The sequence below is a fragment of the Macrotis lagotis genome, chromosome 8 (genome assembly GCF_037893015.1).
Source record: "Macrotis lagotis isolate mMagLag1 chromosome 8, bilby.v1.9.chrom.fasta, whole genome shotgun sequence".
Classification (NCBI taxonomy): Eukaryota; Metazoa; Chordata; class Mammalia; order Peramelemorphia; family Peramelidae; genus Macrotis; species Macrotis lagotis.
In genome coordinates this window covers 54,936,740-54,964,608 of record NC_133665.1, presented here as the reverse complement: position 1 = coordinate 54,964,608, position 27,869 = coordinate 54,936,740, and the positions used below count along the sequence as shown (strand labels likewise).

The window sequence follows — 27,869 nt, the reverse complement described above, 5'->3', positions numbered from 1 at the left end:
ACTCTTTGATTAAAATATTGGAGAAAGACTGAAGGCTATACATTTGTACAAATACAACTCATAGATCATTTCAGAAGTTCTGCTTTTTTTTTTTTTAGGTTTTTGCAAGACAAACGGGGTTAAGTGGCTTGCCCAAGGCCACACAGTGAAGTAACTATTAAGTGTCTGAAATCACATTTGAACCCAGGTGCTCCTGACTCCAGGGCCGGTGCCTTATCCACTACTCCACCTAGCTGCCCCTCTACTTTTATTTTCTATGACTTTAAAAAAACTCACCATAAAATTTGGTAACAAAAGTTCTGTTGAGCTTTAAGCAAAACAACTTTTTGAAAGCTGCCAACTCCAGAGATTTTATCTGGTTGTTGCCTTTAGTTTAGTGCCATTAAGATTCTAAAAATGTCCTTAAAAAAAAAAAGTTAGTTATATAATAGCTGAGTGATCATGTGCTGCCTGATGTCATATTCAGCTTTGGAACATCTTGTGAGGAAAATCTCTTTGTTTAATACACAACAACCTTTTTGCTCAGGTCTGGGATATTCATTAGGTTTAGGCAGATATTAAAACATAGATGCTGTAGATGTTTCAGTGGAAAAGTGGTTCAAATAAGACTTTTCAATTTTACAATGAGTCTGATAATGATACTTCTTTATTTCAGGATTCTAAAACCCTTTACATTCAAGTGAACCCTAGGTTTCTGAGGAAATGAATTAGGAATTAGAGAGAATTTCTCCATGTAGAAGAGTACAAAGGAAATCAGTCGCTCAGACTTTTTGTTTTATTGTAATCTAGTAACTTAATGACAAAAATTTAAAAAAATTGTCCTGACCTGTCTGTCAGGAAATTTGATGGTGCTTTTTATTTCCTGAGTTTTTTCATCAATGTTTTGAACTGTTTATAGTGTGATAAAATACAATAGAGCTTGTAAAAACTCTTTTCACACCTTTTGATTTTTATTTGCTAATTAATTAACCTAAATGTAGTTCTTTCTTCACTTTACCAGCACACATGTCTGTTACACACAATTACATACATAGTTACATGCTGAGTTGTTACTCAGTTCTTGATTAAATTTGGGGTAAAAGGAAGGTAGTAAGGATGGCAGTTCATTTAATTGTTTATAACTGTTTTATATCCCTTTCTCCCTTGTCAGCCAATAGCTGTGATATCAAGGATACAATTGCATGCTTACAAGTAAGAGAGAATGAATAAGAATGAGAACAACAAAATTCCCTAAAAATTTCTTAATGGTATGAATTTAAAAGGTACACATATTTCTTTATGATTTTCCAGGCTAGCTTCTCCTTTATAGTATTGGGCTTATTTTTGAATGAACAGTTAAGTTCTGGTTGGGGTTTCAGAGGACTGCTAAAAAGTCATAAAGCTTGAGAACCTCTTTCTTCAATTTTGTGAGTGCTATTTTTCCACTAAAGACTACCTTTTGCAGCTATGTTGTCTCTAGTACCAGTTAAGAGCCAGAGATTGGCAAAAGCTGCAGGTGCAGTAACTTAGAACTGTTCAGGATTTTCTCCCCTTTCTGCATGGCAAACATTATAAACAAATGGACACTGATACTTCCCCTGGTTTTCTCATTAGGGATTAGGAATTGTGAAACCTTGGTTTGGAATCTTTAATGATACAATAACACCAAATAATATATGTCCTATTAGAAATGAATGTTAATATGAATAAGTCAGACCTTTCAAGAGCTCATTAATACTTAACTGACTGAAATATTTTTAGCCAACAATATTCCCTTTAGTGCATCAGAGAAGAAATATAAAATGTAAAATGACCTTTCGTGAAAAACTGAATTTGTAGTTTGTAGTACCATAGCCCAAAAGTTTAATATTTAGGAAAAATCATTTAAAATTGCTGAAAAAATCAAAATAGACAAATGAAATTCTTTATAGCAGAGTATATTTGCAAAGTAGAACTATTTCAACCACATCCCTTCCTCTCCTTTCTTTGCTAAGTCTATGATATTTTGCAAGGTACTAAACTGATTTATTGGGTTGCATAGATTTTTGAAGATGCAACTACCATTTCAGTGTGTGACAAGTGTAACCACTGAAAGTTGTGTCTTTGGCAGCTTATTTATTTATTTATTTTGAAATTTGGACCCTTCTACCACCACACTGAGAGAGATAACAATGACATTCATTATGTGAGCAATGCAGCTGCTGAAATTTGACTAGATCCAACCAAAGAAAACAGAAGCAGGTGGGTCAACAACATGACCCTTTCATTCCCAGACATATCAATGTGCAGGGAGGGCCTAAGGGATAGCCATGCTGAGATGATGTGGCAGCTTCAGCCCCAACTTGAAAAACAAGCCTACAGCAAGCCTATGTCATACACAGAGTTGAGGATTTGGATTTCATTTGTAAGAGACCCTGAATGTTTCAGGCTTAATAGCATTTGTTGTTACTTGTTAAACCTGAATAGGACTAAAGAAGTCCAGATTACATTCATAAGAAGGCAGAAGTGCATAGGTATCCCTTTACCTTGTACGTTTGCATTTCTCATGGTAACAATTGTGTTTTTCCCTCCTACCTCCTCTTTTTCTGTCATTTAGATCAATCTCCTGGTTCTGCCACTTAGTTTTTCTTTGGTGTCATTCAAACTTTATCTTAAAAATTCTGTTCTTTTCATTTGTGAAAAGTTAGGTGGCAACTTGGAAGAGAGAAGACCTGTTGGGTAATTTATTCCTCCTTTAAAGCCAAGGTGGAAACTTTGTTAATCTTTAAGAAATGTCCCTTTGCCTATGTAATTCTATCTTCTTTGGCAATAGTTACATCCTTTTTTGATCCTCTAATATATTCAAATTCAGAATTTACTTGATAGAGACTATTAGGTTGGAAATGTGAATAACTGTTCCTAACAGTTTGCAATTTGGGGAAGTAGGAACCATTTGCAAGAATATAGTTGATGAATTATAATCTTGCTTTCTACTCCATTTACGACTCAAATTGAGATATAATACAATTCATTCTCCCACATTCCCCCTTTGATCTGTACTTGGAACTTAGATATTTTACTAAAATATGCTAAATTTTATTTATTTGTGTTGCTTTAGATGAGTAATTTGCTTCTGGGACTCAGTTTCTTTATTTGTAAATGAAGAGGTTGAATAAGATGATCTTTAAGACTCCTTTTGGGTCTAAGATTTTATGATTTTTTATGATTCTTTTAGCTTGAAGATAAAGGCAAGGGACCCAAACCATAATCATATTTGTATACACCCTCCCCTGTAACTCACACTGGCCTCTGCATATAAGTGCTTAATAGTTGAATGGCTCTTGAGACACTATCTTATACTTGAGTCACTTGAGAGTCTCTATCATACAAAGTATTTATTTTACATTTATATGATACATTTTTGTTATGAGATTAAATTTTTTTCAGAGAAAATGGTTCTAAAGTTAATAAGGAGTTTTAGAAAATATTTTCACATTTGGGAGAGGAAGAAAGTAAATATCAAACCACTTACAAATCAATAAAATAGAAGGTTAGGGTTAGAGGTTAAGTGACTTGCCCAAGGTCACACAGCTAGGCATTTATTATGTGTCTGGGGTCAGATTTGAACTCAGGTCCTCCTGACTCCAGGGCTAGTGCTCTATCCACTATGCCACCTAGCTGCCCCCATTCCTAAAATCTTAAGCAAAATTTCTCTTTCCTATACATTTTCCTCCTAAATGATTGTCAGGAGGACCTAGAGTAAATATATGTTTACTAAGTGGATGATGTCTTAGGGTTTTGTAGTTGTGCATTTTTGGAACTGTATGGAATGAGAAAGTATATATGGATAGGTTGTGACCTTCAGCTTTGGAGGAAATGTCTTCATTAATGAGATCACAGACCTGTTGGCATTTGGGAGAAAGTAGGAAGAAAGAAAAGACAGTATTGTCATCTCAAGGTAAGTAGGAGAGACACAAATCTGACCCTTTTTAAAAAGCAACTTTTAAGGTATAGAATTGTTTGATCAATGGGTAAGATAATTATTTCTAAACAAAATTATTAATTGATCATCTTTCAATCAGTCATACACTTTAACATGTTTGTTATGGGAAAAGCATTTTCAAACATGTAAAGCTCCATAGGAATATGAGCTATTATTCTATGCATAAATGAAGAGCTTAATATAAGTTTATCTCTCTAGCTGGTGAGATCTCTAAGAATTTACTTTCATTCATTATATACCATTGTTTCTTCACTAGAAGGTAGTGTCTAAGATATTTCCTTTCCCACCTGTTCTGACTTTTTCTTCTAAACTTATAGCTTGCCACCTTTGTTTTTAATTCTTCATTCTCCTTTTCCTTCTTTTGCAGCTTACTGTGATTACCATCTATTTAAAACAGCTATGAGAGCTCTCTCCCAGCAGCACTCTACCATTGTTGACTGTCTTTTTTGCTTGTCAGTCAGACATTCCTCCTCCTTTGCCCTAGCATCATCGAGACATCTCCTTTTCAGGCACCCTTCAGACTTGATTATACTTCTGGAATCATACCCAAGTGATAGTGCCAGGGTTTGAACTAGTATTATCAGAACGAGTAGTACAGGTGCAGATCCCACTGACATGTCTTTTGATGCAAGCTCAGCACCCAGAATACTCAGATTTTAAGTTTCTTTATATTATGAGCCTTAATACTGATCAGAATATGCAAGGGAAAAAACTAAACATGATTTTGATTGAGTCACTGTGTTCTTTCATTTTATGTTACTGACCAGTTAAAGAACAACCCTAATTATTTGTGTTGTCTCTTGTCACAAGTGATATTACTGCCATGGAGGGCACATTAGAAAATGTAAAGTGTTGGACTCTCTTTAACCACCAATCAAGCACGTATAGGATCTGTCTGGGAGGGAAGACAGTAATTTCCATATGAAAACATCCATAACAGTGGGATTCTTGTGAAGGCTGAGGCTAACAAGATATACTACCACTTTGCTGCCAGTTAGACCAATAACTACTATTTGTTGCTCAGTTTAGTAACAATTAACCTTTCACATTTGGCATTAGGCATTCCTTTTCTGATGCAGCTGCTTTTATAACAATATAATCCATTTCTCACCAAAGTAGGATTAATTTTGAAACCAAGGCTTTCAGAAAACTAAAGGATACGTGAACATAAAATAGAGATTCTTTTAAAAGTTCTTTGAGTTTAATCTATAAAGTGTAGGTCAATTTTGTAGATTTAATTTAATAACAACTTAAAGATAAATTATACTTGTTGAACACAGATATTCTAAGATGAAAGTTATTTATAGAAATGAGTCTATGTCATCTCCAAAGTTAGAATGAAATGATAGTAAATAAAAACAGATGAAAACTGCCTTAAATGAAATAAATTATTTCCAAGCTATTATTGAAATGTCCTGTACATCCTTACTTATATTCCAAAGAAATCTCACGCTGTTCTATTGAGATAAATATTACCAAGATAAAGACGATATAGTTATCAATAATGTAGTTGTGTTTTATATTTAGAAATATTAAAGGAATATTATTTTTACCATTATCACCTACATTCTTTAAGAATAGACACAATTCTTTAATATATATTTTGAACTTTCAATTCAAATTCTCTCTCCCTGTATAATTCCTTGTTACCCATTGAAAAGGTAAGAAATATCACAAACACTAATCTTCACCAATTTTTGGTCCCAAGGAAAAGATGCAAAAGGGAAGGGGGATGAAGAGACAAATTTGTTTAGCTTCTTTAAGATTTAACATTGTTTATATTTAAATCCTCATCCTGATTTTTCTTTAGGCAATGATACTACATTAGAATTTCATTCTTTTAAGTCCTTAATTAATAAGCATTTATGTTTATTGATAGGCATTCCGCTGGTGCTAAGGATACATCCCTAGAGTAATTACCCTTTTTTTTTTTTAGTTTCTGAGGGGGTCTGTTTATTTACTTATATGCTTACTTTAGAAAACTTCTTTCTCTCAAAGTCCCACTCACTCATTTCATATATTTCCTGCTCTTAAGGAGACAACAGGCACAATTAGATGATTAAATTTATTTATTATAAATCTATATTAAAGGGTACTTCTACCAGAATAAATATAAACAGAATAAATGCAAGGTGATTAAATGAAGGCAGCATGTAAAACTTCCTATGATTGAGCTGAGTCAAAGGGAAATGAGGGACACTGAGGTGGAACTGAGGAGGTTACTGTTCAGACCCAGCCTAGTAGAAGGCCATTGAACTGAGACATGGAGTGTTTCAGGGACACTTCTAGTGGGGAACAGCTCATTTGTAATTTATTGAGTTTTCTGATCCATTCCAACATTAAGTGATAGGGTCCATTGGCTAGCAGAGATTGGACTTGAATATTCAGACCCAGGTCTTTCTAACTCTTAAGCCTAGTTCTTTATTCCTCTCTCAGGGATCTTCGTAATTACCTGGTTTGACAATTATAGATTATACAATCAACACCTTAATTTTTTTTGAGATACAGTTTGACTTCAAAAAACAACAACACTTTTCTTTTTTGTGTGATTATTTTAGGATGGGAATTTCAACTTCTGGAAACAGGATTTTTGGGGATATTCTTGTGCCCTCTTTGGACTTTTTCTCAATTACCCAAATATACCCCAACATCCAACATTGTTATATGGGGATTTCGTTGGCTTATTTTCCGAATTATGCTTGGTGCGGTAAGTAGAACATTTATACGCTTTATTTTGAAAAAAAAAAACCTTTCAGGGCTACTTTAAAAAAATAAAAAAACCCTTTGAACCATTAGAATTAGCAGTTTAATTTAGTTCTTAGTGAAAAAGAAACTCTTTTCCATCATTATCCCAGTATAGAATTTGTAGCCTGGTAATATAGAATCTGATTGATTCTTTGTATGGAAGTTTTTATTATCAAGCAATACAGTCAATTAATTTTAGAGACTACCAGCTTCAGTTATTAAAACACAATTATTTTAATTGTTCCCTTTCCCCTTTTTTTTTGAATGAGGGTATTTCCTATTCTTGTCAATTATGTTATTGGTTGGTTGCTACTTGGTTCTCCCATTTTTGCTCAAACTGAGATTTGAATCTTCTCTGCCTTCCTCCTCATTTCAAATAAACCCTGACCATTGGAATCTTGTGAACTTCTTTAATTTTTATCCCAGTTGGGCCTCAGCTCTTTTTGGAATATTTTAAATCAAAATATTTATTCTTTCTTCAGAAATCTATCCATATGTGTACTCAATGTCTTTGTGTAATGTAAAGAAAGTTTTAAGAAAAATTATAGAAATATCATTTTGATTGTCTTTCAAAACTCAACCCAAATGTGACCAATACAGATACAGAATAAAAACTTATTTGATTGATAGGGAGAATCAGGAGATAGCATTGTTGCAGAATCCCAAGGGAAAGAATATAATAAGAATAGGAATGGTTTATAGTGCTAAAAATTGCAGAGAAGTCAAGGGAGATGTGAACTAAAAAAAAATTCCTGTATTTCTGCCCCCCCCCCCATGGCCCTATTCTGCCTTCAGTTTCTCATATTATATGCCTTGACCTTTCAACTAGATCACCCTATTTAGGCCTCTTCTACCATTCAAATTATTTCATGGCTTATAATTTTCTGCCTTTCTCTCATCCCAAGCAATATTTCCCATTTCTCATTATTGAATTTCTCAGCTAGCTATTAGGGAAATGTTAGAGAAAAGATTAAGAGATTTTTTTTTGTACTTTTAATAGTATTTTATTTTGGATTTTTTATTATTATTTTAATTTTTTCCTAATTGCATGTCCTAAATGCAATTTTTTGCATTCATTCTTTTTAGGTTTTTTTTTTGCAAGGCAAATGGGGTTAAGTGGCTTGCCCAAGGCCACACAGCTAGGTAATTATTAAGTGTCTGAGACCGGATTTGAACCCAGGTATTCCTGACTCCAAGGCCGGTGCTTTATCCACTACACCACCTAGCCGCCCATTTAGCATTCATTTTTACAAGATTTTGAGATCCAAATTTTACTCCCTCCTTCCCTTCCATTTTTCCTAAAATAATAGGCATTTAATGTTATGTTATCTGTTATGATCATGTAAACTATATTTCTGTATTAGTCACAGTTGTGAAAGAAGAAACACCTCAAAAGAAAAAAAAACTTATACTTCAATATGCATTCAGAATCCATCAGTTCTTTATCTGGATGTGGATAGGATGTTTCTTAGTGAATCTTTTGTACTCATCTTAGATCTTTGTGTTATTGAGAAGAGCTAAGTCATTCATAGTTGATCATCACACGATGTTGCAGATACTTTGAATGGTAGTTTTCTGGTTCTGCTTATTTCACTTTTCATCAGTTCTTACAAATCATTTCAGTTTTTTTTCTTTGAAAACTGTCTGTTCACCATTTCTTATCACACAGTAGTATTCCATCACATTCATATACCATGTCTTGTTCAGCCTTTTCCACAGTTTTGCCACCACTAAAAGTGATGCTATAAATATTTTTACACATATAGGTCCTTTTCCTTTTTCATTAATGATCTCATTGGGATATAGACCTAGTAGTGGTATTGTTGAATCAAAGGGTATGCAAAGGTCTATAACCTTTTGGGCATAGTTCCAAATTGGATTCTAGAATGTTGGATCAGTTTTCTACTTCATCAGTAATGCATTAGTTTCCCAATTTTCCTACATGCTCTCTAACATTGATAATTCTTATTTTTGTCATATTAGTCAATCTGATGGTGGTACCTCAGAGTTGTTTTAATTTACATTTCTCTAATCAAAAGTGATTTAGAACATTTCTCCATATGCCTATAGATAGCATTGATTCTTTCAACAGACAACTGCCTATTCATGTCTTTTGATTTTTTTATCAATGGGTTTTATAAATTTAATTCTTAACAGTTTTACTCACTTTAAATTTTAAATTCTTAAACTTCTTACAAATTTCACTCAATTCTCTATATATTTGAGAAATAAGGCCTTCATCAGAGACACTTGCTGGAAAAATTTTTGCCCAACTTTCTGTTTTTCTTTTAACCTTGGTTGCATTGTTTTTTTTTTGTTCAAAAGCTTTTTTTAATGTAATATCTTCAAAATTATCTATTTTGTACTTTATAATGCTCTCTGTCTCTTGATTGGTCATGAATCTGTAATTCATTGAACTTCCCCTTTAAGAATTTGGATAGTATTCAGAAAGTACAATGGTCAATGTTGGAATGGATGTGGGAAATCTGGGACACTAATACATTGTTGGTAGAACTGTGAACTCATCCATCTTCTTTTGGAGAGCAATTTAGAATTACACCCAAAGGGCAATAAAAATGTGCATACCATTTGACCCAGCAATACTATATACTGAAGAGATGATGAAAAAGGATAAAAACATCACTTGTACAAAAATAATCATAACATCTCTGTTTGTGGTGGCAAAGAATTGGAAATTGAGTGAATGTCCCTCAGTTAGGGAATGACTGAACAAATTGTTGTATATGTACATTATGGAATAATGTTCTATTAGAAACCAGTAGGAATGGGAATTCAGAGAAGCCGGGAAGGATTTACATGAACTGATGCTGAGCGAGATGAGCAGAACCAGAAAAACATTGTACATGATAACAGCAACATGGGGGTGATAATCAACCTTAATGGATTTTCTCATTTCATCAGTGCAACAATCAGGGATAATTTTAGGGTATCTGTGATGAAGAATACCATCCGTATTCAAAGAGAGAATTGTAAAGTTTAAACAAAGACCAAAGACTATTACCTTTAATTAAAAAAGTTATCTTATTATGTAATTTTGCTATCTCTTATATTTTATTTTTCCTTTAAGATATAACTTTTCTCTTAACACATTCAATTTTAATCAATGTATAGCATGGAAACAATGTAAATACTATCAGACTGCCTCCTATGGGAGGTAGGGAGAGGGAAGTGAGATTAGGGGAAAAATTGTAAAACTCAATTAAAATAAAAATAATAAAAAAAGAAATAAAAAAAGAATTTGGGTGATACAACATTTGGTGCATATATGCGTAGCACTGATATTACTTCATTGTCTTTGGTATCTTTTAGTTAGGTTTATTTTTGCTTTTTCTTGTGGAGATCTGGTTAGTGGAGGCAACCTGTTTCCCCAGGATTATGTAAAAGCACTTGACAGTTTTTGGAGTTGGGGTCTGCCCATTCCCATAGCTATGCTGAGGCATTTTGAAGGAGCAGAAGGTGTCTTGGTGTTGGCATTTGTCTTTTTCACTATACTGGGGCTCAGATTTCCTGCTGGCTTGCTGGGATGCTTCCCATCCTAGACTGCACTCCCCCTTTTGCTGACTGGGACAAACCTTTCTTGCTGATCTTCAAAGTTTCTAATGCCAGGAAATTGTTTCACCCTGTCTTTTTGCCAGTGCTGCTGTTCCAGGATTTATTTTGGGGTGCTATTTTATGTTTGTTTGGATGTGAATATAGGAGAATTGTGGTGATCTACTGATTACTCTGCTATCTTAGCTCCCAGACTGATGGACTTTTATTTTATAGGAGGAATTTGTGTTTCTAAACAAGAATGCATTTTGAGCTAATTTGATCTCTTATTCACATAACTTCAGGTAGTTTAATTGTGATGTAAAAATAAATATATTAAGAATTTGGGAAACTGGTTAACTTTGTCAGAGATATTATAGGGACATTTTTTAGATATGGGTTAGATATCAGTTTAGGTAACTGATTAGATCCCTCCCAGCTCTTTAATTATATAATTTCTTTGAAGATACTTTTGGTTAAAGGTCTATCAAGGAGACAATAAAACAACCTTTTGGGAAATTTGTCTCCAGTTTTTCCTGTTTTTTTCGAGTTTCTTCTCTACTAATCATAACTACTAATTATAACTCACTCATTTTTTGTTACTCCTCTCCACCCCACACAGTGGTAGTGATGGCAGTGAGAGTTTCTATGGGAGACAGGGGAGGGAATGGTGAGACAGCAGTTATGACTGTGCAAGAATCTTCCTAAATCACACATATGCAGAGGCCAAGAGCTAGAAAGAACCTCAGCAGCCATTTAGCCTAATCTGTACATCTGAAAAACAATCCCTTTCTCAGCATACCCAACAAGGGACAGTCATCCAGTTTGTGTACATTACTGCTTCCTTTGCCATTCCCATACATGGCTTCCATAGGAACTCTCATTGCTATTATTAAAAAATGCAATTTTTAGAGAATATGTGGGTTTGGAAGTAGAACAACAACTTTGGAAGGAAAAAAAGGAACTCACTTCTTCTTGAGATAGCCCATTATAAACCTAAATATTTTCTTTCTCAGCTCTCTATTTCCATTAATTTTTTAAAATTTATTTAAGGTAATGGGGTTGAGTGAATTGCCCAAGGTCACACAGCTAGGCAATTATTAAGTGTCTAAGTTCAGATTTGAATCCAGGTCCTCCTGACTCCAGAGCCAGTGTTCTATTCACTGCGCTACCTAGCTGCCCCCAATTTTTTCTTTTAAGAGACCAAACATAGCAAATATAATCCTTCTTCCATGTAAAAGTCCTCAGGTACATCAATAGTTTTCATGTTTTGTGTTTTCTCCAGGCTACTTCTCCCAAATTCCTACAAATGATTTTCATTTGGCATGAGCTTAAGGTCTTTCAATATCCTGATCACTCTTTTTCAGAAATTTTCCAACTTAGTATTTTGAGCACAGTTCTCTAAATGTCATCATCTGCAATACCATCATGATAGGTTTACATTTTCCTTATTCTGGTCTAAGCTTGCATTAGTTTTGTTTTTGGGTTTTGTTTTTTTTTTGTTGCGATTAATATTCACTTTCAGCTTAGAGTCCAGTAAGACCCCCTGCTGCTTAGATGACCTTCTCTGTGGTCTGTGAAGTTAATTTTTTGAATCCAAATATTAAGATGTATTGCTTTTGAATTTTATCCTGTTTCATTTGGACTTTATGGACTCATTCTTGGATATTCTTCTCAAAGAATCACTCATAATATTGAATACAGGGCCTTGCACATAGTAGGTATTCATTAGGCCCTATTTGAAAGATACCCAGATTCTGACCTAATTCTTGCCCTCACTGAACTCTTAAATAAAGAGATCTTTCACTGTCTGTCTCCGCCTCTCTCTCTCTCTCTCTCTCTCTCTCTCTCTCTCTCTCTCTCTCTCACAAACACACACACACACACACACACACACACACACACACACACACACAAAATTAACAAGGCAAGGTAGCATTTTAGAATCTTCCCCTTCTTGAAGACAGTATAGTTTTAAGTAATAGTACAGCTGAAAAAATGGAAATATTTGATAACTAGACTAAATTTTTTGACAGTAGAAATAATTCCATTTACTGATTTATACTCAGATTACCTTTTGAAAATAAAGATAAGTAACTAGATGGACAAAATATATATTCTTACAAATTAGAAAAGAGTATAAAAGAAAATAATATTCATGCTTTAGAATTCTACACCAAAAGATTTCCATTAAAAGTGGGGCTATGAAGGGGAGGCTTCTGAGTTATACCACCAAGAGCAGAGTAAATAGAAGTAAGCACTGAGGTTCTAAAATGCAAATATTTATCTAAATTGAGATGAAGGGAAAGGTCTATGTGCTATATGGAAACTGTGGATGGGTTATATATTTTAAAGTGTGAAGAAATAATATATAGGAAGTTCATCTCAGAATATAGGACTAAGTTATTGGTTATTCACAGTCTAGTTTAGAATTATTTTCCTTTTAGGAAAGATGATTTTTTAAAGTCTTTTTTTATTAAGTGGATTAAAAGTATATCATTATTCAAAAGGATGACATATGAAAATGATTCCCTCTTTTCAATAAAGTCCATTACATTTTTAAAATGTTAAACTGATATTCTTTGATATTTAAAGTCCTTCACAAACTTGCCTCTTCCTACTTTTCCATCCTATAGGCCAAGAAGATGGTTCAAATGTTGCCTTTGACACATAATGACTTTGTACTCCTGGATAAATCACTCAGTCTTATACTGCTCCATGCAATTTTTAAAGACTATACACTGCAAAAGAATTCTGTGACCTAATTTGATAGAGAGAGTATCTGAAAACTAATAAAAATCACAGACTTAGTCCCTTTTTCTGTCCTGTTCTCTTATCTTTGATCTCTCTTAACTGTCTCACTTGCACAAAATCTATTCAGTTCTTATTTGAACTTCCAGTCTCTTGAATCATCTTTGGTCTTCCATTTTATAACATATACTTTAATTTAACATGCCTTTATTCTCAATCTAAACAACATGATCTTCCATTTTGATGTCAAACTAGCTGTTGCCACTTGAATTCCTTGCCCTAGTGATGTCTCCATCCTACCTATAAATCCTCATCCTGGGAAACCCATACTATCTGATTGCTGTCTTCCTGAGGCATATTGTTGGGAAAAGTTAGAAAACTTTGTCCAATATTAGGATTATAAGTGCCAGGAAGTTGCTCACCGGATTCTCTGTTTACCAATGAGATCATAAGTCTGGAAAATAAAAATAAAAACTTAAAGATTAGTTCTCTTTGCTGCTCAAAAAACTTTTTAAGAAAGATTTTATTAATTTTGAGTTTTACAATTTTCTCCGCATTCTTGCTTCCCTCCCCCCACCCCCCATAGAAGGCATTCTGTTAGTCTTTAATTGTTTCCATGGTTCTGTCTCATTCTACTAAACATATGTTCCTGAACTTTTCCCCTCTCCCTCCCAATACTACTACCTTCATTCTATCACCACTAGGAGGTAGATCACTTATCTTCTTCATTGAGAATATTGAGATTATTTGACATTAGCAACTTTAGCTCCTTTCCTCTGTTCCTTAAAACTCCTCTTTTTTCTACTTTCCCTTTGGTCACAGAAGAAGGAAGGTTAACCAATTAATCATAATCTCATTCCCTCCTGTTTCCCCTAGAATCTTATCCCAGCAGTAATTGCCTTTCCACTCATATATCTTTTATTTCTTCCTAGCTTCCAATTGCTTCTTACCTACCTAGACATTCTGGACTTCTTCAATCCTAAAAGAGTCGTCTCTTGACTCCACTATCCATCCATCCTTTCTCATTTTCTTCTTACTGTTAAATTTCTTGAAAAAGTTGTTTATATTTGATGCTTTTATTTTATTTGCTCCTCAGAAACTGTTTTTTTATCCTTATTCTACTGAAGCTGTAATTTACATATCTATATGTCAAGATTTTGTATTCTAACTGGTTAGAAGATATTACTGAATATGCCAAAGTATCAGATGTAGAGCTAGAAGGAACTTTTGAGGCCAATTAGTCCAACCCCCTCATTCACAGATAAGGAATTGAGGCCTAGAGAAGTTATAACTTTCCCAAAGTCCCATAGGTAATAAATAGCAGGGCCAGGAATTCAAACCTTGTATTTAAACTCTGACTCTAAATCCACCTTGCTTTGCACTCTACCATGCTCTCTCCTCTTTTAATATTTTCTTCCCTAGAAATCTTTTTCATTCTCACAGTTTCTGCTTTTAGATCTGCTCCTCTAGCCGCCTTTGGGGTTTTTTGGTTGTTATTTTTGTGGGGCAGTGGGGTTAAGTGACTTGCCCAAGGTACACAGCTAGTAAACTGGATTTGAATTTAGGTCCTCCTGACTCCAGGGCCGGTGTTCTATCCATTGTGCCATCTAACTGCTCCTTTAATTGCCTTCAAAATCCTTACCTGGACCACTCACTCAAGTTTAACATGCCTGAACCTGAGTTCATCCTTTCCTCTAAATGTTCTCCTCTCAACTTGGTTGTCTCTGCTCATGATCTTTTTCGGATCCCTGGAGAAGATGACCTCTAGAATTGTTCTTATCCTTTCAGTCATTAAAGCTTTTTTGTTTCTGCCTTTACAATATTTCTTATATGCTTACTTGCATGTTACATGCCCCTATTACCACTGACCTGCACTGTTGTAATAGACTCCAAATATTTTTTGTGCATCCCTAATGACTGTCTCTAATTCCTGTAACAATAATTTTTTTAGGCATAGTTTTGATACATCACAATACTGTTAAAGTCTTCAGTAACTCCTCTTTCAAAGTCCAAACTTTTTTGCCAACCTGTTAAGACCTTTCAAAATCTGGTGCTGCCCTACGTTTCTAGCTTTATCTTTTACCGTTGTCTTCCTATACATACTCTGCTTCAGCCAAATCGCTATATCCTGTGAGTGTCCGCCCCTCTTTTTGTCTTTGTTCCTGTTACTCCTTATACCTAGAATGTCCTTCCCCTCTTCATTTGTGAAATGTAAAACTTTAATGTTGTCTCTTCTGTTAAGTTGTCTATTGGCTTCCAGCTGTGGTGGCATTCCCTTTCCATCTCACAAAACATTTTATTATGCATTTACCTAAGGAATTTATAGTGTAGTTTATCTGTTACTGCATTGCTGTATTCTACTGTAAGGCAGGTGATAGGGGCAGTGACTCGATCACATCTTCTCTTTCTGTTCCATTCAGTACCTTGCAGAGTCCTCTATGCCCATTAGACTCTTAAACCTTTTTATTTGATGGTTAGCCTACTAGACATTGTTTTCACCCACAAGTTCTCCCAAGTTTATTACTCATTATGTGTACTAATATTTGGTTTAATTTGTCCTAAAATTGTCCTGTCTGAAGCTTGTGAGTGTTCTTTAATCACAGTGATTTTATAGCTTTATAGTACCTCATTTTAAACATTTTATTTGTTTTCCAATTATATACAGTAGTTAATTATACCCATCATTTTTTTCAAGGCTCTGAATTCTACAATTTTTCCCCCTCTTCCCTTCCCCCCACCCCGAAGGCTGTCTGACAGTCTCTACATTGTTTCCATGCCATACATTGATGTAAATTGAATGTTATAAGTGTAAACACAAGAATAAACATAACCCCCCCCCCCAAGAAGATGGGAAACCTCAAGAATAGAGAGAGAGGAAAAAAATTGTACTTCAGTCCGTGTTCAGATTCCAGTGGCTCTGTCTCTGGGGTGAATTCCTTTCTTTATCATAAGTCCACCAGAGAAGTTGCTTCTATTTTTTCCCCACAGTTGCTATCACTAGCTGTACCTCCATAGAGTACCTCATTTTAAAAGCATAATTTGTGTTGTTTTCCTCTTGGCATATTGCTTTCTCATAGACCATAGAACTTGATTTGCCACTTGACAATTCACTTAAAAAGCTTTATGAGATCTTTCTAAAGTTTAGTCTTTGTCAACTGACTATATTACTTCTTAGAAAACTTTAGGACATTGGCAGACTTGAAAATTTCTTGCAACCTTTTCTCTACCAGACCTAAATCCTTTGTTGAAATGTTAAGTAAGCATGGTGCTAACATTCACCTAAGAAAGTTCTCACTCTTTATATTTCTCTATTTAGATATTTTCGCCCCTGTATTTTCTTTAGTTTGTCTTTGGCCCAATCCTTTAGCAACCTCTTCCAGTTTTCTGATGGTTCTTATTGCTCATGCTGTTCTCTGACTCTAGAAATCCTTTATACGACTACCCTGCAAAAAACTCACAAAAATTACAGCATTTTTTCTCATTGTCCCATCCTCTTATCTACTACATCATGCTGACTCTCAATCTGGTCTCATCTATCCACTCTTTCTAGCTCCCTTTGCTTCATTTATATTTTTTTAATTCATATTTATTTTTTTTAAAAAAGCATTTATTTTCACTCTTTCATATTTTCCTCCATTGTGGGGGGGGGGGAAGAAAAATAGAATCCATTTAACAAATACATTTAGACCTGAGTGATTGCTTGTTGAAGGTCCCAAAGCTAATTTTTTTCCCTCCTTTTTTCTCTTCTTAAAAAAAAAAACATTGTCACTTCTCAATGCTCATCGGTGTTGCTTACCCACCCCTTCTCATTCAGAACCTCTTCAGTTTTGAATTCTTTTTTTTTTAAAGAATTTTTATTACTATTTTTGGATTTTATGTCACCTGTATTTCCCAATTTATTCCTTTCCCCCCCTCCCTCCTAGAAAATCTTGCCTCATAATAAAATATAAAAAAGGAAGCAAGAAAAAGAAAAGATCTTCCAAACATCTGAAAAATGTGATGTTATAGGCATAGGGCTAAGGCCATTGCTGGATGCATAGAGGGAGTGGGAATGAGGAGGTGTCTTCTGAAGTCTTTTCGCTTTGTTTCCTTTATATTATCCACAGATAGCTTCTTAAAATCTGCACTTGAACTCAGTTTGTCTGGTTTTTAGTATGTTTTTTGTATTGCTGCTGCATTACCTCTTGATATAGATGATGCTAGATATACTCTTAACAGGGAAGCAGATTGATTGCAGAAGTCCACTCTAAATAGGGTTTACCCAGGAGATGTAATAAGATTAGAAGAGTTAGGCTGCCAGTGCAGTTGACACTTTTGTGAAGCCCCTGACTTAAAACACTCATATAGAATAGTTATTCATAATGTATAAAATGACCCTCTACTTAATTTCCCTGTGTCTCAACTCTCCCTCTCTAATCTGTCCTCCCTACAGCTGCTAATTTTATCTTGCTAAAAAACTAGTCAATCCTTTGCACAAGAATTTTCAGTGATTCCTCTTTGCCCTTTGAATAAAATACAAACTTAAGCTTTCTATAATCTATCTTTCCAAAATGATGATCCTTTATCCCTCACTAGATGCTTTATATTCTAGCCAAATTGATTTGCTTTCTCAACAGATTCCCCCCCCCCCAATTCTGGAATACCACTCTCCCTCACCTTCCCCTTTTAAAACTCCTCACTCTTTTTAGGTTTCAACCAAGGTCCCTTCCTTCAAGAAGCCTTTGATGCTTCTCCAATTTTTAGTATGCTCTCATTATTGTGAATTTTTCTTCCTCAAATATATATTCTTCATTTATTAATATTTTATTTCTCCCTCTAGTAAAATTTGAGTTTCTTGAGTGTGGTGATTTTCATTTTTGAGTTTGTATTCTCTGTTGCTTGGCATATAGATATATAGATATATGTGTGTGTGTGTGTGTGTTTAGTACATGATTACTAAATGTTTGTTGCCCTTGGGCATAGAAAGAAAATTTTCATGTTGCTTCCATGAAAAATCTTTTTATTTTCTTGAAGGCAGCAGTTGTTTCCTGTCTACCCTCTGGTTGAGCAGCAGATTAATAGCCCTAGTTCCTTTATCCTTGTGATTTTTTTTTTGGAAGGGGATGAGTATATCACTCTGGTGATTTGGATTCTTCAGATCTACTTAGTTATTTCTTCTAATTTATTTTTATTGCAGCCAAGAAGCATAGGGAAAGGGGAAAAACACTGGACTAGGATTCTGGAGGCTTAATCCAGTTCTACCTGTAGGTCTTGGTGTACTCATCTATATGATGACAGGTTTGGACTTGAAGTTTCTAAAGCCTCTTCTAGTTCTAACAATCTACTTTATGAAGACCCTAATTTAAAACACTCCTCATACTGAGCTACTCATACATAATACTTTGTCTTTCCATAATACCTTTGTGACAGTTTCCTTAAAAAATGATTATGATTCATTCAAAAAATCAAGAAAATGCCAATTTTTTCCCCTGTTCTTCAAGTCTTTTAATACATTTGTTTTTAAGAAAATTCTTCCCCAATTCTTTTTCCTATTGGTAATTAAATCAGTCAAATGTTCAAGCAAGGATATATGGATATATGTATATATACATATATATGTATGTATATGGTCTTGATGGGAGATTATGAGCTGTATTGCTTTGTACAAACATCAAAGCTAATAAAACAAAGTTGCAAAAAAGCTGATGAGAGACTTAGTCAAATATTTAAAGATGAGACTAGCAGGAAAACAACAAATGGATGAAAAATGAAACAATTTATTAAGATTTGGAAAAGAATCTCCCTCCCTTCCAAGCTCCCCTTCAATAAAAGAGCAACTTAGCTATGTTTTCCATCAACAGTGGATTTAGAATTTTTTCATTTTAACCTTTTCATTTTAACCAACCAATGCTTACTACCAGAAAAACTGTGAGGCTCCCTCACAAATCTTGTTACTTCCCACACCAAAACTTGGGGTCCTATCCTACTCTAGGGCTTATAGCTCTCTGGTGGAATGTCAGTGCCTGGAGGACAGGGATCAGCTCATTTTCTTATTGCTAACCCCAGAGCTCAACCTGTGTCTGGGACACAGGAGGCCCTTACTAAAGGCTTGTTCATTCAGTCTTTGTACACTTCATGAGGAAGTAGAAAGAGTTCTAGGGAAATAAATACAGGAAGAGCAGTTAAGTTGGATATAATAAATGGAAAATGTTCATGTTAGAAATGAGAATATTTTAAGGACACTCAGAAATGATTCTAAAGCTAGCTGAAAGAGGTGGATATTAAATTCTTGGAAAAAATCTTGACTATTAGAAAAAAAGAGGATCTAGAAAATATAGGTAAATACTGACTTGTAGGTCCACTTTTCCATCTCCTCAAATCTTTTTTAAAAAATAGTCAATAACGAGGATAGCTAGGTTGCATAGTGGATAGAGCACGGGCCCTGGAGTCAGGAGTACCTGAGTTCAAATCCAGCTTTAGACACTTAACAATTACCTAGCTGTATGGCCTTGGGCAAGCTACTTAACCCCATTGCCTTGCAAATACCTAAAAATAAAAAGTCAATAACACATATCAAGGTCTTCCTTGATTAAGATATAAGAGGAGAATAGACAGACTGCAAATGATATATTATAGCAGATTCTATCTTTATAGTCTTTTATATTTTTATATTTATTTTAACCAAAAAGTTCTCACAATATATCACCTTATAATTCTGACATACTTATGAAATGCATTAGATTCAGTAGAATATAATGACTCTCATGCATTTATTAAAATCATACAAGAGTTCTTGAGAAATACAACACTCTGATTATTAACATCTATTGAGATATAGAGCAAAGAGACTTATTCTTGCCGAAAGGATGATTATCTGCTGTCATGGGAGATATGTAGCATTCAGTCTAAATTATCTGTCATAGTAGGTCATTGATAAACATATACCTGATAAGTTGAGTTTCCTTTTTAATCAAATTATAGTATGGAAGTTTCAGCTAATAAGATTAGTTGTTAGGGTTTTGCTCCTATCAAACTACTTGGTATAGTTCTAGTTGTACCTTGTAGAGGGTATTCGAACTTGGTTCCCACCTTTAGTAGCCTTTTGGAAGATCTCTAAGATACAAAATGTGAGGTAATCCATTTAAAACTTATAAAAGTGGAAGGAAATGTTTATGCTTATCACTCCTTTAGGAGTCAATCTGATATATTTATGGGAAGAGAGTCATTGATTTACAGAAGGATCAGCTATATTGATTATGGCCTTCAAGAATAAGCCAGCAGCAGTACATTTACTCTAAGAGTCACGTCTGATAGTTTAAGAAGAACTTGTTTCTTAAAGGGGACTCCACTTTGCTATTTTTTTTCATTTGCAAGAATTTGTGTGTGTGTGTGTGTGTGTGTGTGTGTGTGTGTGTGTTGGAGAGAGAGAGAGAGAGAGAGAGAGAGAATGAATAAGAATCTCATGGACAATGTTTTTTTCTTCTTCTTTGTTCTTAAAAAGGGCTATGACATCAGGTCAATGATGCCAAAACCTGCATGTGAATTGAATTTGAGTGAGAGGGTGTTGTGTTAAATCACTAGGCTCACGTTCTTCCCTGGAGCTATCTCTCTGGGTCCAGTGGTTAGAAATAGATAAGCATGACTGGAGATGGCCCTGGATGCAGCGGGGGACCTTGGCCTTTTTAAACTAAGACCTTTAACACACAGGCACCTAAGTTTGACTGAGGCAACTCCCATGCAGTGATTAAGGCAGTTAAGAAAGAAATGAAGCAGAGATTGGCCTCTTTTGAATAATCAAAAAAAAAATCAATCTGAGAAGGAAAACCCTTGGGATTTCTGACTAAAACACACAATTGCCATTTATTTTGACTTCTAGACAGTCCCTGCCCAAACTGTGACCAAATAGGGTCGGCTGACTGGGACTTATTGTTGGTCAATCCAAGAGACCCAGAGTGATTTAGGGATGATATCTTGCTAGGTTTCATCCGTCAAAATTTACATTCCTTTGGTCAGAGTAATTGCTCTGGAACCTGGAGGACAGAAGGAAAGGAAAGGAAAGAAAGAGAAGGAACGAAAGAAAGAGAGCTGTGTTGCAGCTCCAACTATTTGGTTTCTTGCAGCAGACCAGTCAGAGCAAGTTGCCAAAAAGGAGTTGCACTCAGCATAAATCAGGTCTAGTGCATCCAGCTGTATGTTAAAGTCAGTTGTGGAAAGGATTGAGTCTAGGAAGACCAGTGGAGCAAAATGCCTAGCAAAAATGTGATGCCCAGAAGGGGCAGGATGAGGACAGGCTGGGAATGCCTCTCTCCTCTCCTGTTCTCTGTGAGTTCAACTCTGAAGTGATGCAGTGTGCATTTGTGCAAAAGTGCATCTTGGCTTTTAGGGGGAATATTTTGTTATGTTAATGCTATGCCATTTCATTATATCAAATGGTTAACTGTTCAAGGCAAATATACTTGTGGAGACTTATGAGCTAAAGTTTTAGGAGTAGCTCTAGGGAGACAGGTACAAATAAATTTTTTTGCAGCCATTCTTCAATCAATGTACTGCTCCTTTGATTCCAGTTATTTGCTTTTGCAAAAAGTATGAATTAACATGGAAAAGCTATCTATATATATAAAGGGAAAAAAGCATGGAATTTGAATGCATACTATGTTTAATTTTTAAAAGTTTTTTAGAACTTCTCCTTTGTTTCTCCTTTCTGTCTCATGGTTTTTTCTTTCACCTTAATTGTAATTCCTCATACACAAAATGACTAATGTGTAAATATGTTAAACACAAATGTACATGTACAGCTTCTACCAGACTGTTCACTGTCATAGTGGGGGAAGGGGAGGAAGAATGGTGGAAAAATGTGTAACTAATAAATTTGCAAATGGATAAATGTTGAAAAACTACCGAAGTTTGTAATTGGAAAAGTAAAATAAAATTTCAACTAAAAATGTTTATGAATATTTTCCTTTCTTTCTGTACTTGTTCTCTTTGGAGTATACACTCACTAGAGCTAACCTATCCATTTGCATTATTTGTCTGGCTTCTTTCTTTAGTTCAGATTGATAAAAAAATCTAATTTGTGATTTCTCTATACATCTGCATCAGTCTTCTCAATAACTTCCATTTTTCTTTTTTTCTTTTCTTTTCTTTTTCTTTTTGCAAGGCAGTAGGGTTAAGTGACTTGCCCAAGGTCACACAGCTAGGCAATTATTAAATGTCTTAAACCAGATTTGAACTCATGTCCTCCTGACTCCAGGGCTGGTGCTCTATCCACTGTGTCATCTAGCTACGCCAACTCCCATTTTTCTTGATCAGAATTGTTTTACATTGTATCTTCAGATTTTCATTCTCAGAGCTTCCCATTTCTCTAGGGTTGACTTTTCTTATAGGATTTTAATCTACAGGATCCTGCCTACTTTTTCTCTGGACATTATATAACCTATTTTTTTCCTTTATATAGCCTATTGATCCAAAACCTAAGTACATGACAACTTGCTTAGTTTTTTCTTTCTTCTGTTATAAATTCTAAAATGGAGTGGTTGCTTCTGTGTAATTTTTCTAATTTGGAATCATATATTGATCTCTATCCTTTTGTTTTCCATTAGATCTACCCACTGTGATTGTTGGACTTTTTCACATATTTTGTTAATATATTGATATGTTTATCTCTTCTCCACTTTTTGAATAAAGTTTACCCTTCCAGAGTCAAATTCTAGTAGTCCTATTCTGTCAAATTCAAGACCATAGATAGATTATAGCTTCAATGAAGTATGTTTCACTGTTTTCTTTAAAAATATTGTAAACTTAAGATGGTGAAGTAAAGGCAGGGTCTATCCCCCCAAGCCCCTCCAAATACCTTTGAATAATGACTCTAAGTAGATTTTGAAGTGCAACAATTTTCCAAATAATTTTGAGCGTCAACAGGAAAGGTCTGTTGTACCAGGGTGAGAGAGAAGTGCAGTGCAGCACAGGCCATGTCAGCAATCCAGGAATGGGCAGCTGTGTGACTGAATCAATGGAAGTGGTGGTGGTTTCTGGACTTCTCAGTCCATGGAAGACAACCTTGAAGGTCTGCAAGAGAAGTCTGTCTCGCCTCAGAGAGGGTGGAGCACAGTCCAGCCAGTGTAGGCCAAACTGGTACAACTCCAGCTCCAATCAAACCAGGAGCAGGCCTTGGAGCCACTGAATCACCTGCATTAGAAGAAGATAATGAAGTCAAAGTTCCTACAGTCAAAGCCTCCAAGAATAATATGAATTGGTCTCAGGCCATGGAAAAGCTCAAAAAAGAATTTTGAAAATCAAGAGTACAAGAATAATTGGGAAGAGAAATGAGAGTGATGCAAGAAAATCATGAAAAATGAATCAACAGTTTGATAAAGGAGATACAAAATAACTGAAGAAAATAACACCTTAAAAATCAGACTGGGGGGGGGTTGCTGCTGCCAGGTGATGAGGTGGATAGAGCAACAGCCCTGGAGTCAGGAGTACCTGAGTTCAAATCCAGCCTCAGACACTTAATAATTACCTAGATGTGTGGCCTTGGGCAAACCACTTAACCCCATTTGCCCTACAAAAAAAAAACCTAAAAAAAAATCAGACTAGGCCAAATGGTTAAAAAAAAGCACAAAAAGCCAGTGAAGAGTACCTTAAAAAAAAAGCAGAATTGAATAATTGGAAAAGAGGCACAAAAAAATTCACTGAAATAAGAAAAAAATCCTTAAAAAGTGTAATTGATCAAATAGAAAAGGAGATACAGAAGCTCACTGAAAAAAAATAATTCCTTAAAAATTAGAATTGAGCAATGGAAATTAATGGCTTTATGAGAAATCAAGAAACAATAAAAGAAAATGAAAAAATAGAAGACAGTGTAAAAAATCTCACTGGAAAAGTAACTGACCTGGAAAATAGATCTGAGAGAGAATTTAAAAATTAGTGTATTATGTGAAACCAAAGATTAAAAAACAAGAGTCGGAATGGCTAAGTGACACAGTGGATAGAGTACCGCCCCGAGTTCAAATCCAGCCTCAGATACTTAATAATTACCTAGCTGTTGTGGCCTTAGGCAAGCCACTTAACCCCATGCCTTGCAAAAAAAAAAACCCTAAAAAAAAGAGTCTAGATATCATCTTTCAAGAAATTGTCAAAGAAAACTTCCCTGAAATTCTAGAACCAGAGGGTATAATTGAGATTGAAAGAATCTGCCAATTGCTTCCTGAAAGGGATCCCAAAATGAAAATTCTCAGGAATATTATGGATGAATTCTAGAGCTCCCAGATCAAAGAGAAAATATTGTGATAACCAGAAAGAAACAATTCAAGTATCATGGACCCACAGTCAGTATAACACAAAATTTAGCAACTTTTACATTAAAGGATTGTAGGGCTTGGAAGGTGATATTCCTGAAGGCAAAAAAGCTTGAATTATAATCAAGAATCAGCTACCCAGCAAAATCAAGTAAATTCTTTTCAGGGGAAAAAGATGGACATTCAATGAAAAAGTAGAATTTCAAATTTTACTAATGAAAAGTTCAGAGCTGAACAAAAATTTTGATTTTCAAATAAAATACTTAAGAGAACTATAAAAAAGAAAGAGAAATCATAAAGGCCTTAATGATGTTGAACTGTTCATACTCCTACATGGGAAGGTGATACTGCTAACTCATATAAGAACTTTGTCACAATGAAGGTAGTTGGAAGGAGTGTATATATAAACAGAGGACACCAGAATGAAATGAATATGAAGGGATAGTCTCTAAAAAAAAAATTAAGGGATGAAAGAGGAATGTACTGGGAGAAAGGGAAAGGGGGGAGGTAGAATAAAAGTAAATTACCTTACGTAAAAAAAGATAAAGCTTTTACAATGGAGTGTGTGGGGGGGGTGAAGAGGACTGAATGAATCTCATTCTCATCAGACTTAGCTCAAAGAGGGAATAACATACACACTCAATTGGATATAAAAATCTCTCCTATATTACAGTAAAGTTAGAGGGAAGGGGAACAAGAGATGGTGGGGAATGATGGAAGGGCAGATTGGGGAAAAAGGATTCAGAAGTAAAACACTTGAGGAGGGAGAAGGTAAAAGGAGAGAAAGAATGGAATAAAAGGGTGGGGGGAATAAATACAAAATACAGTTAGTAACTGGAAAAAATTTTGAAGCAAGTGTCTCTGATAAAGACTTAATTTCTCAAACATTTAGAGAACTAAGTCATAAGAGCCATTCCCCCATTGATAAAAGATCAAAAGATATGAATAACTTTCAGATGAGGTTATCAATGCTATCTAAATATCCATATTAAAAATGTTTTATCTCATTATTGATTGGAGTAATGCAAATTTAAAAATTTCTGAGCTACTTAACCTTATACCTGTTAGATTAGTTAATAGGACAGAAAAGGAAAATGCTAAATGTTGGAGAGGATATAGAGGAAATGAATCTTTAATGCAGGATGGTGGAGTTGTGAATTGATTCCACCATTCTGTAAAGCAATTTGGATCTATACCCGAAGAGCTATAAAATACAATGCAACTATTAGGTCTGTATTCCAAAAGAGATGGAAAAAGGAAAAAGATCTATATGTACAAGGATATTTATAGCAACTGTTTTCTGGTAGCAAGGAATTGGAAATTGGGGGGATGGGGGGATGCCTATCAAGTGGGGAATAGTTGAACAAATTGTGGCATATTGTGATTATGATGAGCATGGGAGTGGCTTAGGTGGTGTAGTGGATAAAGCACTGGCCTTGGAGTCAGGAGTACCTGAGTTCAAATCTGATCTCAGACACTTAATAATTACCTAGCTGTGTGGCCTTGGGCAAGCCACTAAACCACATTTGCCTTGCAAAAACCTTTAAAAAAAAGAATTAATGAGCATGATGTTCTCAGAAAAATCTGGAGAAACTCACATAAACTGATGCAAAGTAAAATGCACTAGGTACAAAGTAACAGCAAATATTATAGAATGATCAGCTGTGAATGACTTAGCTTCTCTCAGCAATAGAGTGACCCAAGACAATTGAAGACTTATGAAGAATATTATCCATTTGAATATAGATTGAAATGTACTGTTTTTGCTCTTTTTTCCTAGAGATTCCTTTTTATATTTGGATGGGGTCTTTTTTCTTTCACACTATGACTATTATGGAAATGTTTTGCATGACTATACATTTATAACTTATATCAAATTGCTTGCTTTCTCAATGTGGGAGGAGGAGTGGGAAGAAGGGAGAGAATTTGAAACTCAGTTTTAAAAATGAATGTTAAGAATTGTTTTTTTATTTAACTGGAGAAAAGTAAAATATTAAATATATTTTTAAAAAGTAAAAATAAATATTGTAAACTTATATTTAGTTTCTTTAAAATCTATTTTCCTTTCATTTCATACTGGATAATATTTCTTGAAGGCATATGGAGGAAGATTATTTTAAAAAGGAGGTAGTATAGACTTTTATTCTAATTGAGTTAAATAATAAATGGTCTGGTTTTTTGGATTCTTTTTCTTTCTTAATTGTAGACTCTAACATACCAAGACATATGATATAGTTCTAGTTTACCACGTACTATTTATATTTCATACGCTTTTTAAAACTAGTATTGTTCAAGACAAATTGAGCTGTACAAAAGGATAAAACAAATCATGAAGTAGTTAAATTTTCTAGTCTGAGGAACTATGAACTTTTATAAATCAATTTCTGTTTGCAACGGACATATTGGTTCTGTCAAATAATTTCCCCTAAATCTGTATGTGGGTTCAGAAACATTCCTTTTTCTCATAAACCAATGTGGCCCAAAGTGGTTATTTTCTGTCGCCAGTGGCCAAGACTGCTAGGAACATGCGAGTGGCCCTCAAATTAGTTAAAGATGTGAAGAAAACTTGGAATCATTCATCTGTATAATGAGATCCTAGATGTTTGAGACAGTGGGGGTAACTAGAGAACAAACTAAGGAAACATACATATGTATGTGCCTGTTAGTTGTGATAGTGAAATCCGTTTCTCCCTCTTGCTTTCTCTGCAGGATATTTATGATGTTTTGGAGTAATTGATAAATAATTAAGGAGTTGAAAGTGAAATATTTAGGCTAATTTACTTGTACTGCAGTGACTTTTTTCAGTTTTTTTCATTATTTCATACAATGGTATATGATGTCATCTTTAAGGATTTGGTGTAGAAGAATGACTGAAATAAAGCTTAACACTTAATTGTGTAATCTGAGCTTGAATTAAATATTTACTACAGATTAAAATTCAATGTAAATGTAAGAAGTATTCATTATTTTTCCTATTAGATTCTTCGTGAATTGCAGAGCTGGATTTCACATAGAAAGTCCAGGATTCAGATCTTGTCTCTGATCCTAATGTGAATATGAACAAATCACTTAACTTTCCTGAGCTTCATGTTCCTCCACTTTAAAATAACAATGGCAATTTCTTTAATATCTACCTCTCATGGTTTTTGTGAGAGTCAAACAGGGCAATATATGTAAAAAGATTATACAGTCTTTAAAGCAGAAATAAGTATCAGTGCTAATAATCATTATAATTAAGCAAAAGATCTCTTCATTATCTTTGATTCAGTAACATTTCTATTATAATTAGTTTTTAAGGACAATTAATTTGAGAATTGTTTAATTATAGCTTGCTAATTTCAGTCTACATGCCAATATTTATCCATTTACACCAGTAATTTGAGAGTAAAGTCCCTTTAATTGATCTTATAAAAATGTGTGTGTATGTATGTGTATGTAAGTATATACACAGTCGTATATCTCCAGTTGATGGATATTAGGGTAAAAATCATTCTTAATGAAAATATTATTGGTAGCTTATTGCTTGACTTTCTGCTCTTAAACTAAGGATAAGTTTATTTTCTTTATGGCTATTAACACAGCAAAAA

The 27,869-nt window shown here is 34.6% G+C and overlaps 1 protein-coding gene across 3 annotated transcripts in view; it reads left to right on the top strand.

The window, feature by feature from the left end:
- The window catches only part of LOC141495598 (lipase maturation factor 1-like), a 702,841-nt gene that overhangs the window by 161,857 nt on the left and 513,115 nt on the right, over positions 1 to 27,869 (top strand). For all 3 annotated transcript variants that reach the window (XM_074197124.1, XM_074197126.1, XM_074197125.1), the window contains exon 2: positions 6,520 to 6,668. In XM_074197124.1, the coding sequence (XP_074053225.1) occupies positions 6,520 to 6,668 (149 nt within the window). The remainder of the gene's footprint in view (positions 1 to 6,519; positions 6,669 to 27,869) is intronic.